Source organism: Pteropus vampyrus, unplaced genomic scaffold, assembly GCF_000151845.1.
Source record: "Pteropus vampyrus isolate Shadow unplaced genomic scaffold, Pvam_2.0 Scaffold126, whole genome shotgun sequence".
Classification (NCBI taxonomy): domain Eukaryota; kingdom Metazoa; phylum Chordata; class Mammalia; order Chiroptera; family Pteropodidae; genus Pteropus; species Pteropus vampyrus.
In genome coordinates this window covers 335,040-356,343 of record NW_011888907.1, presented here as the reverse complement: position 1 = coordinate 356,343, position 21,304 = coordinate 335,040, and the positions used below count along the sequence as shown (strand labels likewise).

The 21,304-nt window shown below is 53.4% G+C and overlaps 1 protein-coding gene across 2 annotated transcripts; it reads right to left on the bottom strand.

Annotated features, from left to right (window-relative positions):
- Positions 1–10,786: 10,786 nt before the first annotated feature.
- Positions 10,787–16,409, bottom strand: EGR3 (early growth response 3). 2 transcript variants are annotated; one of them, XM_023534539.1, is made up of 3 exons: positions 15,846–16,006; positions 15,346–15,398; positions 12,166–14,503 (listed from the first exon to the last, which is right to left on the bottom strand). In XM_023534539.1, exons 2-3 carry the CDS (start codon positions 15,383–15,385, stop codon positions 13,494–13,496), a joined length of 1,050 nt encoding a protein of 349 aa, XP_023390307.1. In that variant the 5' UTR covers positions 15,386–15,398; positions 15,846–16,006; the 3' UTR covers positions 12,166–13,493. The 2 variants fall into 2 exon arrangements, with proteins under 2 accessions (XP_011364942.1, XP_023390307.1); XM_011366640.2 differs by lacking the exon at positions 15,346–15,398 and having other exon boundaries at positions 10,787–14,503; positions 15,846–16,409.
- Positions 16,410–21,304: the final 4,895 nt, after the last annotated feature.

The window sequence follows — 21,304 nt, the reverse complement described above, 5'->3', positions numbered from 1 at the left end:
CTTGGTGGACCAGCACCAATGCCCGGAATGGCTGCCTGGGAGGAGGTATTGGATAAAAACAGAATGGAAAAAGAGAAATATACTCCCCTCCAGGGTGCACCCCATTTTCATTCCTGTGTAAGTACAGACTCCTCTGCATTGATCCCCCACATTCCTTCGAGAGTCCGCAACCAGTGCAGTGTCTTCTCTTGTCAGCCATGGGAAGAGTCTGAGCTGCCGGTCCCTCCCCAAACCCCAGAAGCTACAGCTGAAGGACAACCTGGGCAGAGTTGTTCCCAATATTTGCCAACTTGGGGGCAAAGCCTGGTGGAAATCTGGTTTTCAGAAGTCTCTGATTGGGGTCACCTGGACCCATCACGCCCAACATCTGTGCTCCTTCCCTCTACCCTGTGAGACCTGGCACCCACGTGGCAGCACCGCTCGAAAGCCGGACTCAGGCCAGAGAAGGAGGCTTTCAGTGGCTCCAAACCACCTCTCCCAGCAACTCTGCTAATCCAAATAAGATAGGGAAAAGGCAGTGGGAGGAAATGATAGTTTCATGGTTATTTTCAGAAAGGAAACAAAAAAAAAAAAAATGCAAACAGGAGCACACCCTGCATTTTGGTACAAAATCTAGGAGTCTCGGGGAAAAGAACCTACAGTTCTTGCTTCTTCTTGTCCTCTCACCAGATGCTGGGGAGGGGAGCTTGGGCTGGTGGGGTCTGCGCTGCTTTTCTTCAGAGGGAAAGGGAGGTGAGGGTCTTTGGGATGAGCCCGGAAGACCCTTCCTACCGAGTCAGGCAGGGAGGAGCCGAGGCATCCTTGTCTTGTGGGCAGACAGAGGCCCACCCTTTGGGGGTGGAGGAGTTGGAGGGGTGGGGAGAGGAGCAAGTGGAGAACTGGGAAATTCTGGAGCTGATGCTTGTAAAGTGCAGTGGCGTGTGTAGGATTGGTGGGCTGGGAGGGTGTGTTCTAGGAGCACGGTGCAGAGAGAGAACTGGAGAGGGGGAGGGAAAACAGGAGAGACCGGGCTCGTGGGAGAACTGAGTAGGGCTGCTGTGTGCATATATGTCCAGGGTGGGCTCAAAGACAGGAGCTGGGCAACCCTGGCTGCATGCAGGATGGACTGTGGAGGTTGCCACCAGCTCCAGAAGGCTGTGTGCACGGAGGACAGAGCCCGCCTTCTGTTCCCAGAGGGAAACTGGGCTTTGCTCTCTAATGCCTGGGCTTCCCTGGATAATGTCTGGAAAGTGCGAGGGGGTGGGAAGCGGTGGCCTGAACCTTGGAGGAGAGGAGGAGGGGTTGTCTGGAGGCCTGGTCTCCGGGATTTTATTGGACTTGTGTGGAGACTTTTACAGGAAAGCCTGCAGAGACCCGGGGAACGAGGACATGGATGGGAGCGAGCTGGTGCATGCGGATGAGGGACTCAGTGAACTAAGAATCTTCAGTGATGGCAGAGGGAGACGTTCTAAGAGTAAGGGAGAGAAAGAGGTAAGAACGAGCAGACCCAAGAGAACCGGAAGGGACCTCAGGACGTCAGCTGGCCAAGTGTCCTGCCTGAGGCTGGAGAGGTATTATTATGCCCATTTTATAGATGTGTCATCTGAGGCCCAGCAGGATCAGCTGCTGCATCCAAGTTTCCATGAGTGGTCAGGACAGGAGCTGTGGTGGAGGAATGGGCAGCAGGCACACTCATGTGACCTGCTGGGTGGTCTGGTTGGTGATGGGGAGTCTGTAGTGCTCAGGATAGGAGAAGGCCCTCCAGGTATTATTCCAGGTATTGTTCCAGAGAAGACAGAGTTAGGCCGAATATCAGGAAAATCCGGGTCTCAGGAGGCTATAGGGCCTTGGAAGCCGTGCACATGGAAGGGAAGGAGCCCTCCCTCCCAGCCTGCTAAACCAGACCGAGCCTGGGGACCTGGGAGGGTTGGGAGGAGATGGAGATAATGACTCAAGCCATCCGACAGAGGCTTGACCTAGGGGAGGTTGGGTAACCCAGCAGACGCTCCGGTGGAGTAAGGGATGGAATAAATGGGTGATGCTGGTTGGCGATAAGGGAGAGAGGGTGTGCCGCTAGGGAGAGGCTGCTGGTTCCTGGAAGCCTGTTGGGAGGAGGATGGGGAGGAGATTGGGCTTTGGGTTGGGAAGAAGGAATGAGGTTCCAGGACCTCCTGCGAGGCCTCTCTTGAGACAAGGTCCTGGAAGGAGAGGCAGAGGCCCACGGGGTGGGTTTGGGGTTAAATCTCAAACTGGAGGGTCCCCAGCAGTAGGAATGCTCAGGGTAGAGGTCTGAGCCCTCACTAAATGTCAGTTGCTATGTACTTTTCAGGCAAATATGAAAGAAAAAGTGTTAAAAAGCACATTCTAAGAAACAAACACAGCCACAGAATATTTTCCCCAAGGACTCAGGCCAGAAGGAGCTAGAGTCAGGGAAAGAGGCCCCAAGGAGCCAGTGGGGATGGGGAGAGGCCAGCCCTTCGGAGCAGCAGGAAGCAAGGTCGTTTGATTTGGGCCCAGGAGAACAAGAGCAGAGGCCTCGTCCTCATCCTGCCCCTGCTGGGCCTTGGCTCAGCCCCCAGCTGTAGAGTTAGAAGGATGGGTCTTGTGTGCACTGGAACCTCTGCGCACCAGAGCTGGAGGTGCTGTCCGGGTCCATCATCAGCTCTACTCACTTTTCTGACAGGGACTTTGAGACCCAGAGGGGAACCGACTTTGCAAATGTAACAGCTTTGTCCTAATGTCAGAGGCAAGACTAGAAGCCAGGCCACCTCACTCCTGATGCAGCGGACCCCAGAGGTGTACAACTGCTTGACGTCATAGAATCTCATTGGATGCAACTTCAGTACCCTAAGATCCAGAAAGTGAAGTTTCCAGCAGTGAAGCGGGGATCATTCTTGGGCTGTTATCGCTGAGTGATCTGGACTCTGTGTGGTTTTTCTCATCTGACTTATTAAGAAAAGTTCAGACCTAGCACCTAGCTCTCCCTAGAACATCTGCCCAGAAGATTCACCTGTAGAAGGAAAAAAGCATCCTCCAATAGTCTTCTTCAGGCTTCTGGGACAGAATAGCTCTCTTTCATGATTTTATATTGCAGCGGATCCTCTCAACAGCCCTGTGAATAGGGCATCAACCCCATTGGACAGATGGGAGAACAGAGGCTCCGTCAGGTTACAAGACTGACTTGAGTCTAACACAGAGAAAAGCGGTGCTGGGACTGAAGATATAGCTTTGGTCTTTTGGCTGAAAGGCCTGAGCTCTTCAACCAGAAGCAAAAGAGAAGCAGATGGGTGGGCTGAGTGGGGAGGGAAGGCAGAGGTCTGTCCATGTTTGGAATTGTGGAAGCAGAACGCCGAGTGCCCAAAGGGAAAAGGATATGGGGCGGCTTTTCTTCTCAGCTCACCATTGTAGGTCTGGGCTGAGGAGTAGGCAGGGAGGTCAGCCAAGGGATGCTCTCTGGAAGGCACATGGGAAATCAAAAGATAGAGCCCCCACCCTTACCCCTTCCCCAGCCATGGAAAAGTCTGCCCTGTAGCAAGGAGAAGCAACCAGAATGTAACACAAGGAAGCGTCGTCTGGGTTGGACCACCTCCACCAAGCCAGCTGGGCAGGCTCCCGAGAAGCGGGGCTGCTCTGTTGTTTCCCGAGGCCTCTGGACCACTGGGATTTTCTTTTCCTCCTTAGGGAAGGGACATGAGAGTGAGTAGCCCCATAGGCCACCAAGTGAGCCTCCTGGGGTGGATCCATTCTGCCTGGAGTCTGATGGGATAATTCGTGAAGAGCCCTTAGCACAGTGATTGACATGCAGTAAGTTCTCCATTGCTTAGTGGTTTTGTTATTACTGTGGGACCTGGGAAGGGACTTTCTGAGATCTTCCAAGAAGTTTCCCTCACTTGCCTCCCCGTCTCCCCCACCTCCTCTACTTCCTACCAGACTATGATTTAGGTCCTTCCTATCAAGGACCATCATCACATGACACCAGGTCCAAAATACTAAAATTGTCTGTTTATTTGTCTCCTTGACAGAATGGAAGATCCTCGAGGGCAGAGACCGTGTCCTGTTTATGTTCATCTTTGTTCTGCCTGCTATCCCCGACCCCCACCAAGGGGTGGGCACTGTGTCTGGTTTAATGCAGTTTTGCTAAATTAATGGATGAGTGAATGAAATGCAAAGAAGCTCTGGATGGCGCCAAGTTGCCAGGGAAAGGCAGAGACTGAGGGGGGCTTTTGGAAAGACATGAAGTGAGAGACCAAAGAAACGCAGGGTAAAGACATTTGTTTTCCTCCAGAATGAAAATACTTAGATGAGTCTATAGAAATGATGTAGTGAGACTGAGATTTGCAAAAATCCATGGAAATGGAGCTCGTGGCAGGGAGTATTGTAGACCAAATGGTTTTAGGAATATCCCATCTTGCATGTTCAGGGCCTGGGGTAGGGGTGAGAATATGAGCATATTGGAGGAAACTGGCCATCCACCAGCTCTTTGCCAAGGCAGGAAACACGGCCAATCCAGCCATAGACTTGTGGGGAGCTGGCTTTGCAGGAGCGATTTCTGAGAGTTGAGGCCAAGGGAGATTCCCACTCTGAGGCTGGGCAGCTGGAAGAGTCATCCATCTTATTAGGAACTTGGCACCAATGCAAATGTCAACAGGAAGAGAAAGGGTTCTCGGGCTGTGGTTCTCAAAGGAGGCAGTTCTGTCTCTCCTTGTCCAAGCTGGAGTTTAGGAATCATCAGTGGCCTCCGAGAGGACATGAAAGAAAGATTAAGAAGACTGCATCAGGGGGGTTATGAAGCTGAGCAGAGGAAGGGGGCTTTGAGGATTGAAAGGAGAGGCAGCCTGGGCAGAGGAAGAGGACACCTGTCCTATGGCTTGGCAGGCCAGGTACAGGTCATAGCTCTCCCCTGGGGTTGGGGACTTCTCCCTGACTGTCAGCCGTCAGGGTTTGTTTGCTTTCTCCAAGATCTGGTTCTACACACCTCTCTGACTTCTTCCTATGGCTGACGTCTGTCCTCACTACTTTCCGGCCACTCTGGCTCCATGTGCTTCTTTCAACAGTCCAAGAACACCATCACCAGGACCTTAACATTCACCATCACCAGGACCTTAACATTCACCTTCACCAGGACCTTAACTTTCGTCGTCCCCTCTGCTGGCAGTGTTCTCTGCCAGATGGCCACATGGCCCGCTCCATCACTGTCTGCTTCTATGCACAAAGGCCCCTTCCCCATGAGGCCATCGCGGACCACCCTATATATAACTGTACCCCCCAGCCCAGCACTCCTCATTCTTCTCCCCCAGCTGTATTTTTCTCCATAACACATATCACAGTATGACATAATACGTATTGTTTTTAAAATCTGGAGAAGGGAAGCTCTGAGAACAGAGAATTTTTTTGTTCATTGCTATATCCTCAGTGCCTAGAAGAACATGTTGCACATAGCGGGCCCTCAACAAATGTTTATTAAGTAAATGAAGCAATCAGTACCTTTCCCTGGGACCCTCTAGTCTGGATCTGAAATCCTGGCTCTGCCCTTACTGGGTATGTGATCTTGGACAAGTCACAGAATCTGTGGAGGCCCCCCGTTTCCTTACTTAAAAAGGAGTGCTAGCCCCTTAAGGTTTCTTATGACTCTGCAAATCTAGGGAAAACCACCTAAGGGGGTAGGATGAGGTAAGGACCCAGATGTCCTTGATTCTCTCACAAAACATTACTTCCATGAAAACCTTGGATGGCGCTTCTGCCCCCAAACTAGAGTTGGGCAGGGGCAATGTCACTAGGCCTGAGGTTAGAAGCTGAGAACTGGCCAGAAGGCTGAGGTCAAGGACTGATGACTAAGAGAGAGCCTGATTCAGGGAGAGGAATGGATGAGGAGGAACTGGGGCTGCTGCATTTCATTTAAATCCCTGATAAGGATCAGGAAGCAGGCAACAGCCCAATGACACATTAATTAACTTTGCATATGATACTGGATCAGGAAGGTGTTACATCCACCCGTCTAAGTGAAAGAGACAAAAGGACCTGGGAAGGGGTCAGGAACCAGGCCAGGAAACGGCAACAATGACAGTAGTTGTGGCCAAGAGGGGTAAGGACGCGTGTCCTCTGGGTAGATTGAGAGGTGGGGTGGAGGGGATTCCCTTTCAGAACACAGATGTCCACTGGACACCTGGAGTTGGCAGTGATGGTGAGGACTCGAGTTCCTCTGGCCGTGTTGGAATCAGTGTACCCATCCCCGGTGGAAACAGAGCACTCTTTCTCACATCTGTGTTTGGGGATATGGAAAGGGGGCAGGGTCAAGGGACAAGAAAGATAAGTCACATTTATGGAGCACCCACAATGAACCAGGTACCCTATACATGACCTCATTTGAACCCCACAATGGCAATGATAAGACAGGAGGAAACTGAGGTTCGGAGAGACTAAGAGATTTGTTGACAATCACACTACAAGAAAGTGGCATAGTTGAGATTCAGATCTAGGATGGAGGTGACAATTTCAAAGCTGGTTAAGGGCCCCAAGAGACCAGCCGGAGTAGCTGCTGGGTTATCAAACTGCCTCTTAATTCCCAGGACAGAGGCCTGAGTAGTAGTAACAAGTGCCCCAAAGGAAGCTTTCCTTATACCTTGGAGTCGCATGGACACCGGAAGTTTTCTGCCTTTCCTGCTCTGATGGCCTGACCTTCCTAAGCAGCGGGGAGACGGGAACAAGAAGGAATGGAAGATCTTTAGGCACCTGGACAACCTGGAGGGGCAAAATACTAAGGAACAGAAAGTGCCAGAACTCTTGCAGCCTATCTTTGAGAAGACAAAGGGCCTCGAGGCCCAGTTCTGTTCTGGTCGCTCATCTCTCTCCCTTTCCTGGAGATAGGGGCCTGATGCCTTCTGGGTGGAGGACATCCCCTGGGGTGAGCCACCCCAGAGAATGCAAGTCCATGGACAAGGGTAATTTCCCCTGAGGACGGCTGGGCGTCCCCAGACGCAGGGGCATCACACTTCTCTCTCCTCCAGGGAGCTGAGAGGCAGAAGCGTTCCTGAGACTATAACTGGGAATTCAGCGGGTAACCCAACAGGAAACTCAACTCTGCTGTCGTCTAGGTCGGAAAACAGCAGTCTGTTTCCTGTTGGGTCGTGATGCCACTGTGAAAGGCTTGAGGTAAAGATGGCTACAGGCCTGGGGCAGGCCTCCCACGGAGAGCCAGCCTGGGACCACGCAAAGTGAGCAGGGCCCAGAGGACACCACTGAAACGACAGGATTGGAGGATCGTAGAGTCCTGGCCCTGAGAAAATATGCTGGGGGCCACCCAGGAGACAAGACGCAGGTTAGGTGACATTAAAGAAACCACATGATGGTCCAACTCCCACCCGACCTAGAAGTTAGGGCATTGCTGTTGAGTAGCCACCACCATCTAGAACCTCGTATTCTCTCATTCTTCTTGTTTGTGGCCAGGCACTGTTCGCATTAGCTCCTCAGTCAGATTCTTCAGAAGCCTTCCTTCTGGCCATCTGTGTGTTTGCTGAAGGGAAGAAAGAATTATTTTCATGGGGAGGTCAGTGGGCAGAGGGGCGTTGTGCTCCTGGTGGCTAGCAGGGGTGGTGGTAGGGATTGCCCCAATTCCAGATCCCAGACGGAGCACCCCTGACGAGGATGGGGAATGAGGATTCCAGGCAAAAGAGTCAGGGCCTGGTATCTTCCTGTTTGGGCACAGGCATATCAAAGACTTCAGCGCAAATCCGGGAAAACCTCATCACACTGCCCCCAATCCTGGCCCACCTCTTTTCTTGCGTAGGGCTGTGAAAGTGACCAATTGTTGAAAATATTAAAGACGGGGTAGATGGGAAGCTTGATGCAAAGAGAGTGGTGAAGTTTCAAGAGCTGGGATGCTGAGAGAGGCTGAGGAGGCCAGACCTGTTTCTAGCCTCTGTGAATGACAGATGGGGGGGAAGTGATCGTGTCCTCAGGGCTATCCCAGGGACTCATGTGACCAAAGGGTTCCGAGATCCTCTTGGATCCTTTCTCTTCCTCTGGAGCCCTCATTCTCTCCGCACAAAGAGTAGGTTTTCTACAGAGAACCACTTGGAATAGATTTAGGATTACGACCTATTTTTAAAACCCCATGGCACCTTTTAGAAAGTCATTTTCTCCTAGTTGTTAAGATTCTGCCAGTATGATTTCTAGCCTTTGGGACACACAGAGGCCTCCTACTTTCCCTGGTCTATTATTCCAGGACTCCAGGGGAGCCAGTCAAGGCCAGGAAAAGGCAGCTCACAACCCCCTCATCAATGGCAGGCGAATTCTGGACTAGCAAAATGGGATCAGTAGGGACTGGCCATAAGCTACTGCCTTCATTCACCAGAATTCACCTTGCTATTCCTTTTTATATACTTGTGAATAAACATAGACACATGCTTAAACACACTCATCACCACCGCTACCATATAAAAACATATGGCACTCCTTGTCCCCAGTTCTCACAAAGTAGCTCCTCGTTTGTACCTAACTACAGTTCGCTGAGTCCAATTTTGCAAGGAGTCATCGCCTTCAGTATGCCACTCCCGAGGTGTGTGTGTGTGTGGGGGGGGGGGCACATCCTTTCATTCATTCCCCCAAACGCCTCATGAGTTGCTTAGAAGGAGCGAGTCCTCTACCTCGTCTATGTTTTCAGGCCTGATTTTGCTCCTGGGCCTTTCTTCAAAAGCCTCCATAGTTTCCATCTCATGATGGCCTTAGCCAGGCCCTTCCTCCACCATCTCCCCACTTCATCCCTAAGTTTCAGGGTTGAGTTTCCTCTCCCTATATTTACAAACCCAGGCAGGTTGGGTTGCTGGTATGATGCTATCTGAGACAGCCTTATCTAGCTACAAAGTGTGAATCAGAAATTACACCACACGGGGCTGGTGCCAGCTAGGCGGGCTGCCATATTGCCAAGTAACCCGGTGGTTAAACCAGGTTGGGTTGAGTAACATGAACCAATGGGAAGTGAGTTTATTAATCATGCAGCATAGTACACTGTTGACGAAAGTGCAACTCTGAAGACCTGGTTTGATTGGGGAAGGTGCAGGTGGGGCTGGATGCTAACTAAGAAGACACCCAGTGACGCTATTTTTCTCTGATAATATTCACTTGAAAAACACATAACGATCTGGAAGGAATCGTCTAGTTTAGCAAAGAGATAGATTATATGCTCAACCACTAGGACTTTACAGCCATTTTGGATTCCCTTTGTTAAAAAAAGAAGGATACCTCCTCGTGGCTGTACTTACAGTTGCAGTTCAGAATTTTTCAAGTTTCCTGAGGTGAGAGAAAGGAATTCAAGATGGCAGCCAGTGACCTAGAATTGCGTGGGTGAGAAACTTTAAGATTCCATACTGCATTCTCTCTACTGATCTCTCACTTCAAAAACATTCTTTTCTAAGGCCACAGCCCACCTCCTCCACTCAAGTCTGCCCTCAATTTCTTGGTAACTCAACAGAAATATCACCCACAGTTTTCACTGTGATGGGCCTGCAATGAGGTGGCAAGAGCAGTTTCTGAGCAGAAATGTTATACATTTCTGTCACCGTATGGCTGGCCTGGTTGGCATCTCAGACACTGAGACACCGTCCCCCGGTCATGTGTGGCAGGACATTTACATAGCTCGGTATCAAATGCTAAGCCCCCAAACTTTGAGGAGACAGATAACATGCAGGAATGCATGGAAGAGGAGCCCAGGTGAGTGTCTTAGAGGGAAGGCAGGAAGAAAGGGAGGGGGACAGGGCTGACTGGTCCAAAGACTGCTGTAGGATAAGCCTCACGGAGATGAAGGATTCTAAAGACTGCAGGATGTAAGGTCAGGGGATAGGATGGAGCTGTGGACACAGAAAGGACGTGGAAGGTGCATGTCTCTTCAAGAGAAACCTCTAGGACTGGCAAAGAAACTCAGTAAAGGACAGGGAAGGTTCTGGGGAAGAAAGCTCAGGAAGGGAAGTATCACTTTCATGGGAGACAGAAGTTGTAATACATGAAGAATTAATGCTGGATAAAGCATTCCCTGTATGTTCTCCAAACCCAAATGTTCTTTCTTCTCTTAAAAGCATCAGATCCCTGGGTAGTTCATAAAAGCAGTTTTTCATCCAGGAGTACCTTTCTCAGGCAGCTACAAATAATGAGGCCTGGAGAATCCCATTCAAGTGGGATTGAAGTTATAGAACTTTAAACATGATTTTCCCCAATGATCTGACCACAGAAGAGCTCCCAATCTCTCTGGTTATCTTGCCAACTCTGAAGAACCCCTTTCAAGTCTCCACCTGTTTTTCAAGCTTCAAAAGCTTTGGCAGGAGCACCACTCACTGTGGCTGTAGAAACCCTCTGAGTTCTGTTCTGGTGCTCCCTGTGACCGTCAGAGCAACAGTTCATAAACCAGGAGGTTCCCTTCTTTCTACCTTCACATACCCGTTGGAAATCAGAGAGAAGGGTTCTAGAAGGTTCTAGTCATGAGCCCCGAATCCCGTGGCTTTATCTAATCCGTTCGCCTAACCTTTCCAGCAGTTTTGAGGCTCCCAAAGGGTGGAGGAGAATCCTCTTCTCTTAGAACCACAGCGAACACTCAACACTGGATCGGAAATACCAGAACCCACACCAAATTCTGACCAACTTCCAATGACGACAAATGCCATGTTTCCACACAGAGTTTTCAGAGCAAGAATGGCAAAACCAGGCATAAGAACCTATCGAACCAACTACCAGCCAAAAACAAAACAAGACAAAGAACAGGCCAAACCAAAACTTTATGCTATGAAAACAGAAAATAAAATAAGGAGATTTATAGGCCGGCTGATTGTCAGCAAACACAATATATTTACTGTATTAGCATTTGCTCACAGTGCAAATGGTACAACATTACACCATTTCAATATTTCGGTTTTTAAAAATGCTGTTTTCATTAACTATATTATATTGGCATAACAATGTGACAAAAGAGCAGATGAAATGTTGGTGAAGAATTTCACCTTTTCACAATATCAAGCGTATTTTTTTAACCTTAGTATAAGGTACTATAAATCCAAGAAATAAAAACATCCACAAAATATATTACATCTGGTTTGTCTTTTTCTGAGTACTCAACTTTATACAAAAGTCTTTCAAAAAATATCATTCCCCATAGGTTTTCCTGTTTAAAACCTGATTTTTTTTCTCTCAGTTCACATAAGTTAGAGTGCATTTTCTTCTGTTGTTTTTTTCAAACATGCAGACATATAAAAAAAATCTGGATAGCACAACCTTTTGGCAACAAAGTTATTTTTCTCTTAGTTTAGCTTAAATGTCTGAGAACAGTTTTATTAAAACAAAGGAAAACTCAGAGTTATCATGCAGTGACATGCATAAGCCAGAAGGAGCAAGGAAAAAATATTAAAGGATATCTGATTCCTCCTTCTAGCTTTGAAGTGACCAAAATTTTTGTTTTTAATAATCATCACATTATAAAAAGTATTCAGCAAAATACTGTCTCTGCAAAGAAAGATTTTACCCTTCAGCTGAAAAAATATGGGCCCTGCTGGCAAACTTCATCCTCTTCTCTCTCCTCCTACAAAAAGTCCAAGTACCTGGGGATCCACAATCCCCCTGCTCTTTGATTCTCTCCTTTCACTAGACTCCTTTTAGTATTATTTATCCACCACCGAAAACAAAACAAAACAAAACAAAAACAGTGCTTTTTTTTTTTCCTTTAAAAAAAAAAAAAAGGTGGGAAACGCATAAAGTGACTTTAAAAACAGACATTCTGTAAACTCCAGACCTTTGTTCCTTCTCTCTGGGCAGCTTACTGACCACAGGAGAAATGACACAAACAGGGGACAGTACATTCAGCTGGAAGCTGTGTCACAGAGCAACCTTCCCTACTGCTCCACTTCAAAAGAGTCACCCCTGCGTGGAGAAGTTTTGAGGAAGACGGGGTGCCTGAGAAGAAGTGAGGTAGGGCGGGGAGAAGCTTAGACTGGGGTATGGAAAAGATGTGTCTCATTCACCAATGTGGATTAATGCAAAAATCTCCCTATTTTTGAGGAAAATTTGGACAGAGATGTGTATGTGTGTATATGTACGTATATATTTACATACATAGATATATATGTATATATACATACATACATGCATGCATAGGTAGATGTAATCTCAACAGTTAAAATTTTCATAAAAAAGAAATCACTTAAAGCTGTATGTCTACAAATTCTCTGTATTCCAGTGCGCTGCACTGGATAGCCGAGTACCTTAGATTTTATTTTGCTAGATTACATATTGTGTGTATGCTCTATTTGTATGTGTATATGTGTGTATATATATACACACATACACACACACGCACGCACACTCCAAATACGTGAGTTGAATTCTGTTGATGATCAAGGGCGAAAAAATGAGCCTGCTTTCCCACCAATGGTGGGAAGGAGAAATGGGTATGAGTGAAAGAAAACAAAAAGATGGTGAAATGGGGTGGCTGGTTGAGGCCTGCCTTTCTGGGAAAAAATTTTGAAAGAGATGGGAGAAGGCTTAGAGGGGAGAAGGGAGGAGAGCTGGGTTTTGAGAGGAGGGCAGAGGGCAAACTCAGGACATAGAATTTTAAAAGTGGGGCTGAGAAAAGATATTTTCTAAAAGGCAGGTTCAGTGATGGCTGGCTGCTCCTTCTTCTCACAGATCAAACTGCCCTGAGGCCTAACAGGGAAGCACTAGGAAAAGGAGGGGTACTGAGGGGCCAAAACCTAAGTGGCAGTAGCTACACCGCGGCGATGGAATCCGAGGCATTTCTTTAAGAAACATTATTTTCGAGCAGATGGAAGACCCGTCTCGTCTGGCCACGTGCAGGCCCCTAGCTTGGGACAGTCCCCCAGTGGCCTAGGGATCCGATCTGGGGAAAAGTCTGGGGTGGACACAACCCAGTTCAGCTTAAGAGTCGCACACACACCCGTGCGAGCGCGCGCGCGCGCGCGCGCACACACACACACACATACACACGCACAGACACACTCACGCGAGCACGCACACTCGCGCGCATCCCCGCACGCAGGCGCGCGTGCGTGCGGCGGGCAGCAAGCTCTGCGCTTTGGTGCGCTCCTTACCCTCTCCCCCTCTCACGTCTTCGAGGGGGAACCGAGGGAGACGTAGGGGGACCCGTGAGGTGCTCGGGTCGGGCGAGGCTTGGGCGGGCCCCGCTTTCAGTCCCCCGCAGGTCCTTGGGCGCGGCCCAGCGGCCCCTGGATCAAGACGATCCGAACTGAACAAAGCCGGCTAGACGCCACCTTTCCGCCCCCACGCCTTGGCTAAAGGGGTGGGGGGGTCAGCGAGGGGAAGGCGCCTTCTGCCCTGGCCCCCGACCGTTGGCCGGTGTGAAAGGGTGGAAACAGGGGACAGCGAAGGGGAACAAGGGACCTTACGTCCATGGAGAGGCCAGGGTGCGGCCCCCGCGCCTCCGTGGCTAACTTTCCCTCTGCTTTCAGGCTAGCAGCAGGGAGACACTGGAAGGGAAAAGTGGGGATCTGGGAGCCCGAGCCTCAGGCACAGGTGGTGACCACAGGGGCCAGGGACACGGGGGGTGCTGAAGATGCAGAAGGCGCGCCCCCCTTCTCCGCCTTCTTCTCCTTTTGCTTGAGGTGAATCTTGGCGTGGCGCTTGCGCTCGTCGCTGCGCGCAAACTTGCGGCCGCAGAACTCACAGGCAAAGGGCTTCTCGCCCGTATGCGTGCGGATGTGAGTGGTAAGGTGGTCGCTGCGGCTGAAGCTCCGCATGCAGATCCGGCACTGGAAGGGCTTGTGACCCGTGTGTATGCGCAGGTGCCGGGTCAGCTCGTCCGAGCGGCTGAAACGGCGGTCGCAGCCCTCCGCTGGGCACGCATGGGGCCGCTCGTGGAGCGGGGTCTTGCTGGGCCTGTTGGGGTACTTGCGGGGCCGGATGGGCTTGAGAGTGAGCGGCGGCTGGGGCAGGCTGCTGAAGCCTGGGTGAATCTGCTTGTCTTTGAATGCCTTGATGGTCTCCAGAGGGGTAATAGGGGGTGGGTTGACCCGGATGGGGTCCATGCCCTGGAAGGGCTTGTGCTCCGGAATGGAGCCCATGTCGTTGGGGTGGTGGTATAGGTTGTAGTCAGGAATCATGGGGAAGAGATTGCTGTCCAAGGCCGGTTTGGCCGATTGGTAATCCTGGGGGGAATAGGCGAGCCCGGGGTTGCCCTGGGGGTCGTGGAAAGACACAGGCTCCGAGTAGAGATCACTGCAGTTAGAATAGGGGGGCAGCGCCGGATACATGGCCTCCACGTCGCTCTGCGGTGGCTGCACCATGCTGGTGGTGGAGGTCTGTGTGCTGAGTGCCCCTGAGGCCGGGGGCACCCCCAAGATGCCGGCGCTCATGAGGCTAATGATGTTGTCCTGGCACCAGTTGGAAGGAGAGTCAAAGGCGAACTTTCCCAAGTAGGTCACGGTCTTGTTGCCTGGGGCTGGCTGGAAGGAGCCCGAATAAGAGAGTTCCGGGTTAGGCTTCTCGTTGGTCAGACCGATGTCCATCACATTCTCTGCGGAGAGCGGGGGAGAGAGGGGAGGGGTGAGTGAAGCCAGGCCGGCTCCAGGGCCGGGGCGCCTAGGTCCTCGCCCAGGTGTGGAAGGTGCGGCCGGGTGGAGTGCGCAGCGCATGGGGTAAGAGGAAAGCTGCGCCCGGCGCAAAGCGGGCGGTGCCGCGCTCCCGGGCGCAACCTGGATACAGCAAAATACTACGGATCGGGGTGTGGAGTGGCTGCTGCACACACACCGCACACGCTGCGCACACACTCACGTACCACACACACACACACACACATACACGCGCGCGCGCGCGCCAGAAGCATTGTTGTTTCCGAGGTGGGGCGGGCAGGTAGCTGCAGCTACAGGTAGTTTCAGACCCGGAGCGCGCCGGGCTCTCGCTCTCTAGCGCACACAACTCGGCCTCTTCCCCTAGCCCTGTCCGCGCCGGGATGCCGTGCCTTTCCTGCCCCAACGAAGCCCTCCTTGCGCACTGCGCCCGGGTCGATGACCCCGAGTGCTCCGACGCTTTGTCCTCGGCACGTAGAGGGGTGCTGCCCGCAAAAGGAGCTCTCCCGCCGCCTTCCCCCCCACCCCACCCCGGCCCAGCCTCCTCCGGGCCTGAAGAAGCTTTTGGCTCTTGCTGGAAGGAGAAAGCTCAGCCTTAGCAGGAAAGGGTGGAGGGTGGCGGAAAACCGGCCCGTGTCTCTACGGCGGGAGTGGCCGCTCTTCCCAAGCTCTTCGGCCAGGGGATCGCCCCCCGGGGCAGCCCCCGCGCGGGTGGACCCCTTCCCTCTCCCCTCCGTCCCCATACCCCCACGGGTTTGCTGAACGCCCCGGAAAGGCAGCGTCGCAGTACCTCTCCCACCGCGGGGACTCCACGCCGCACACGGCTCCATCCCGGGTGGGGGGCTGAGGGAGTAAGGGGGGAGAGTGCGGGTGAAAGGGACGCTCGGCTCCTCCCGGAAAAGGGGGCGACGGCACCACGCCTTGCGCGCAGCCCGGCGATCGCGCCCCCTGAGTGGAGAACCCCAGAGCCGCTCGCACCTACCTCCCTCCGGTCGGCGGCTGCCCCCACCCGGGAGAACAGAAGCCTCTACCGTGGCGTCGCCAACCGAGCCTTCCCGATCGGGGAGGGAGGGGGAAGTGGGTGGGAAAAGCAACTCGCCCCCCGGAAAATTCCCAGCGCGCCCCCATCTCTCCATCCATCCATCCACCCATCCATCCATCCATCCATCCATCCATCCATCCATCCACCCATCCATCCATCCACCCATCCATCCATCGCTAGCTCGTTCCCTCCTCCTCTTCCTCTCCCTTTCCTTCCTCGCTGCCTCGTCGCCTCCCCGCCGCCCTTACCTGTAGCCATCTGATTGTAATGGGCTACCGAATCGCTGCTGCCGGAAAAGAGGTTGAGCGCGCTGGGGATCTCCTCGGGGTACAGATTGTCAGGCAGTTGGTTTAGCAAACTGCTCATGGTCACCGGCAGCTTCTCGGCGAGTTTGCCGGTCATAGCACTCCCGAGCTGCCGCCGCCGCCACCGCCACCACCGCCGCCGCTCGCTCCTAACGCAGCTTCCAGGCAAGCGGCATCCGAGAGGCGATCCGTGGTGCAGGAGAAAAGCATGCGAGAGGGAAAGTTCGGGGGGAGGGGGGAGGGAAGAGGGGAAGGGGTGGGCCAGGGGAGGGGATCTTTTCTTTTTGGGGGGTGGGTAGGAGAGAGGGCAAAGGGGAGTAATCCTCTTGGGTGCCTCGGCTGGTGCTGAAGGAGGCTGGGGGGGGGCGTGTGCGGGGGGTGGGCTGGGGGCAGGGCTGGGGGGCTCTCGGCCCGAGGGGGTCGGACGCGGCCTGGGTATTGATCTCACAAACAGACACGCGCCGGCGGCCCCCCCGCCCCACGATCCACCACCGCCACCGCCACCGCCGCCACTGCCGCCGCCGCCGCCTCTGCCGTTGCTGCTGCTGCTGCTGCTGCTACCACCACCACCAGCCCTGCCGCTTCCTAGCAAGCTCACTGCTGCCCAAAAGCTCCCAGCCAGGGAACTCCACCAGCCTATTTATCTGAGCCCCGGGAAAGCTCCGTGACGTAGCTGCCCATATATGGACAGACAAAGCCTAGCCGAAGGGGCGCGACGTCACAATGGAAGCTCCTCACAATGGAACATTAGAAAGCAGGAAGCGGGCCGCAGCCAGCGTGCCGCGTCCGCAACGCTCGCGGATCTTGAAAAAAGAGAGAAAGAGAGAAATAGAAGAGAAGAAAGGACAATTCGAGAGGAGAGAGGAAAAGAGGGATGCAACTGAACGCAAAGCGTAAAGCACGCAGCGCGGTTTTGAAAAAGCTGTAAACCGCCTGTGTGTTTATTTTGGGTTTGCACTAGGAGAACTCACTGGGAGAGCGGGGTGGGGAGCGGGGGGTAGAGTTGTTTGCAAGTGGCCTCCAACACCCTTAGCAGGAAGAAAGAGCATTGAAAACATCGGGCGACGTCCCTTTGCAGCCTGGGAACTTCTGGGGAACCCGGAAGGCGTGCAGTCCGACCCTGCTCCCGCTGCTCTTCTCGCGTCCAGGACCCTGCCTGAGACTGGGAGAAAGGGAGCGCATCTTTTCGAGGATTCCAGCATGTCAGGGTTCCCTGGCCCAGTATCCCGAGAACTTTTGTGCCGCCCTTACTCTGACTCGCCGCCTACGCCCCGGCCGCTCCCTGGGCCCCTGACCCTGCGCTGACTCCGCGCTGAGGTCCGTGGCGGGGAGATTAATAGCTGCAGAGCGGCTGTGCGGGAGGCGAGAACCCCTCACATTTGGGGTCGAGGATGTGTGGTTTTGTTGGTAAAGAAGAAAGAATGAACTTGAGCGGACAGGAAACACGTGCACCAAATCCCCGATAAATTCCCTAATGGTTCCAAAGCACCCCCTTTGGCCACGGGATGGCAGGAGGGCCCAGCTGGCCCGGGCGCAGCCGCTGTCTATTGCTGCCTGCGAAGGGCCCGCCACTGAGTTGCAGCAGGAGCATGCCAAACCCACAGTCTCTGATACCACGGTGGCCTCCCCTAGTCTCTACCCGCCCCCTTGCCTTCCACAAGGCTGTCCCCACCGCTGCCTGCCGTCGCCCTGCGGTCAAGGGCCGCCCGTTTGCCGACCCAGAGCGCTGTCACCTCCTGGAGCGGCAGCAGATCCCGGGGGCGGCTATGTTCCCTGAGGCCTGCTCCTGGAGCGCGCGCGGCCGGGCCCGGGAGAGGGGGAGGAGAGGAAGGGAGCGTGGGGGAGCGACCCCGAATCACACGGGCTTGGCGTGGGAGGATTCCCTCCTCGGTGGCCGCGTGGGCGCGGTGAATCCCGCGTCCCCCGCTGGGGAGTCGGGTTGGGGGAACGTGGATTTCTCAGGGGGAGTGGGAGTATTGACAAGGAGGAAGAGAGGATCCCCGGGCCTCACGCCGTGGGAGGGCCACGCGGGCCGGGGACGCGTGGGAGGAACTCCCGAGCTGCACGTCGCGATGGGGGTGGATGACAACCTCGCTCCCTCCCCTCCACTTCACTCGGTGGAGAACTGGGGGTGGGAGGGCCCGGTCTCCCCCGGATCTTCTCTGGTTCTTAGGAAGGGGAGGGATTCCCGCCGCCCGCGAGCCCCTTCTCCACCCTGCCTCCACTCCCGCCAGGATCCCCACACCTATACCGGGGAGGCACTGTGCCCCCGGGCTCTCCTCCGCCCGCGCGGCGCGGGGAGCGAGTGCTCTGCAGCGGTCCCGGCTCCGGCCGGAATCAGGGCGTGCAGCGCCTCCGCCCCCAGCTCCCTCCCGGGAGGGGGGGGGCGGCGAGCGGCCAGCCCGGGGGCGTGGGCGGTAGTGTGAGCCGGGCTGGGCGCGGGAGGGGCCGTGGCGGCTGCAAGGAGGGTCGCGGGGCGGCGAGCCAAGCCGGGAAGAGCCATACAAGGAGCGGATCCGGTGACGCGCCGGCCGCGCCCCTTCTTCTCGATTTGGCTGCGGATTCCGGTCCCCGGATTTGCATATTTTGGCATCCAGTGGAAAAGGGAAGAACGGAACCCGCAGCCTTTAAAGGAACCGCACAGGCTGTAGCGTCACCTAGGGAGGCGGTCTGGGGGGCGTGAAATATTAGCCAGCGGCTCCGGCCTCTGGCCGTAGAGCCTGGCAGTAGGGGAGAGGCGGGGAGCGGCGGCGACGCGCGAGCTTCGGCCGCTCCAGTCCCAGTGCGAGCCCCTCTGCATCACCTCCTGCTGCGCGTGCACCCGGGAGTGGCGGGGTCTGCGCGGGTTCCTGCCGGGAGCCGGGAGATGCTGTGAGGTCCGCGGCCTTGGGTGATCCGCTAGCCCTAATATTGACTGCAGTGCCCACGTTTCCCCGCTCGAGGCACAGCTCAGCCTGCGGGGGTGGCGGGAAGGAAATAGACCTCCAGGCTGCCCGCTCAGCTCGGGAGAACTCCACGGTGCTGCACCCCTCCCCATCTGTTGAGACCTCTCCCCATCAGAGGAGGAAGAGTGAGGAGCTAGAACCCCCAGTGTTGTTCGGTAGGGGCCCGCGATAGGAAAGGCGGAGGAGGTGGGAGTGTTTGGGATCCTTGAGAGTTTCCAGGGCCCCAGAGACGGGGGAGGAGTGTAGCCACTCCAGAGATGGCCCCCAAACACTTTTAGGCTAGCTGGACTTGTTGCACCCGAGGAGAAGCAAGTAGGGCTTGCCTTCCTGCTGTACTGCCTGCTTACACGTTGGTGAGATTAAATAGTCTTTTGGGGGGAGGGGGCAAATGCCTTTCCCCACCTTCCTATGAGTCCTTGATATAAAATGGATGCCTTCAATTCAATTAAATAACTATTCATTAAAACTTCCGCGTGACCTGGGACAAATTTCTTTCTTAGCCCGGATCCTTGTCTGTAAATTGGGATAATAATAGTACCTATCCCTTAGGAAGATTAATTTAGATAATCTCCATAGAGTACTTATGTTAGGCCCCTTGCAAGCACTCAGTGAATGGCAATTATTACTGTTAAACTATATTCTCTCCCACCCTACTGTGCGACGGAAAAGCCCTTTCCCCTTGGGCCTTGGGAGTAAGTGAGGTAGACAGTAAAAAGGGCCAGCTATGGAACTCCATCCCATACCAGTGTCATCATATACTAGAAGTATTAATGTTTATTATTTAGGAGGAAAGGGAAAGTCTTATTTGTGTGTCAGGTACCTGCGGGGCCCTGCACCAACACAGAGGTGATTAAGGATTGGTATTCACTCTGCAGGAGTGCTGCTGGTGAAATTGGCAGGGTACAAAGGAGTCACCCAGTTGCTCTTTAACACTCTGGAGCACCCTTCTAGACTTTTTTGGCGGGTGGCTGTGGATTCGAAGGTGGGGCAGGAGATTCTGGTGCACTTCCTTCCATCCTTGCCGTGGAAGGAGCCATGCTGGGGTAAGCTTGCCTCTGCAAACATAGGTTCTCACTGCCTGCCTCTGCTCAGGTTCAGCCCACACAGGCGTCCCCTGTCATGCTGCATGATGGTGGCAGATGGAGGCCAGAGTTCTGTGGCAGGAGGGGACAACTCTGGATATGGAGTAGGGGGTGGGGTATTTGGAGTGGCTGCTTGCAGACTAATAGCACTCTCCTTTCTGATCGCCAAGCCTTGAATTCAGCATAGGGAATAAAAAAACTTTTTCTTCTCTCCCATCTTTTTTCCTCTTTCCCTCCTGGACAGGGGCTGGGGTGATTGTTTTATTGGTAGGCTGAGATGAGATTGCCGAGGGCCCAATTACCTGAACTCCAAGCCTTGGACTTCTTAGGGAGCAAGTAGGCACTGGTTCAGGGCATCCTCATCTTGGAGCTGGTGAAGAAAGGCAGGCCGGGGCCCCTCTGCAGCAGGACCGAAGCTGCCCAGTCCCCCTGGCTGCTCTCCCTTGAATCCAGGTAGCCTCACCACCTGCATTTGTGGGTATTTTGGCTGCTTATGGAGGCAGTGTGTGTGGATGTCTCGGAGAAAGGATAAAGGAAGGAGATGTGGCCCTAGAAAGAGGCCGGTTTGTTGCCCTGTCTTGCTCCTTTGTTCTGCACTCACTTCTGCCCTCTGAACTTTAGCTTTCCTTTTCGCTAAAGGTGTCCAGGCCTTCTCTGTTGTCTTACAGGAAAGAAACCCCCAATTAATTCAGGGATATTGATGATTTACTGTATTGCCCTTCTCAGAGGGTACTTGCATTTTAAAAGAAAATGCTTAGAGAGGGTAATATATAACCCAAAGGAATTAGGCCTAGTGCTTAGCAGGATGTCTGGAAAATGATAGGTGCTCATAAGTGCTGGTGGAACAAGGTCTAATTGTGGGATGTCCATTCCAGTGACAGAGTGGGAGTTTTGGGACACAGAGAGTGTCTGGGGTTCCTCAAATTACGCCAGATACCTATGTACAGGGCCCACCCTGGTGGAATTGCTCTTGAATGACAGTTCTCTCAAGGGTCTTCAGTTGTTTTCCAGTTTGGGGTGCCACATAGGAGAAGAGCAGGTCACTGGTGGAATCTCCTTGGTGCTCTAGACGTCACTGCCATTTCTTTGGTAATGACAGCCAGCTCTGAGGCAAGTTGGTTTTTGCCTAGAAGCTTGTGAAAGGGACATATCGTTGACAGCAATGGTGACTTTTGAGGGTGGAGTTCCTGGCTCAGAGCTGGAGCTGAGCTTCGGGTAGAGACTGCTAGAGGCTTCACACTTGCAGAGCTTCTGTACTCATAAAAGATGGGATGATGGGGACATACTTCATTTTCTTCATCCTTTACAACAATCCTGTGAGCTTTTAGGGCTGTTCCCTCCATACTTTTTTTAAATGAAGGATGTAAGGCATTGG

Coding starts and splice junctions, on each gene's coding strand:
- EGR3 (XM_011366640.2), bottom strand. CDS start 15,999: ATGACCGGCAAACTCGCCGAGAAGCTGCCGGTGACCATGAGCAGTTTG. Junction 14,504..15,845: donor TTACAATCAGATGGCTACAG/GTAAGGGCGGCG, acceptor CGCTCTCCGCAG/AGAATGTGATGGACATCGGT.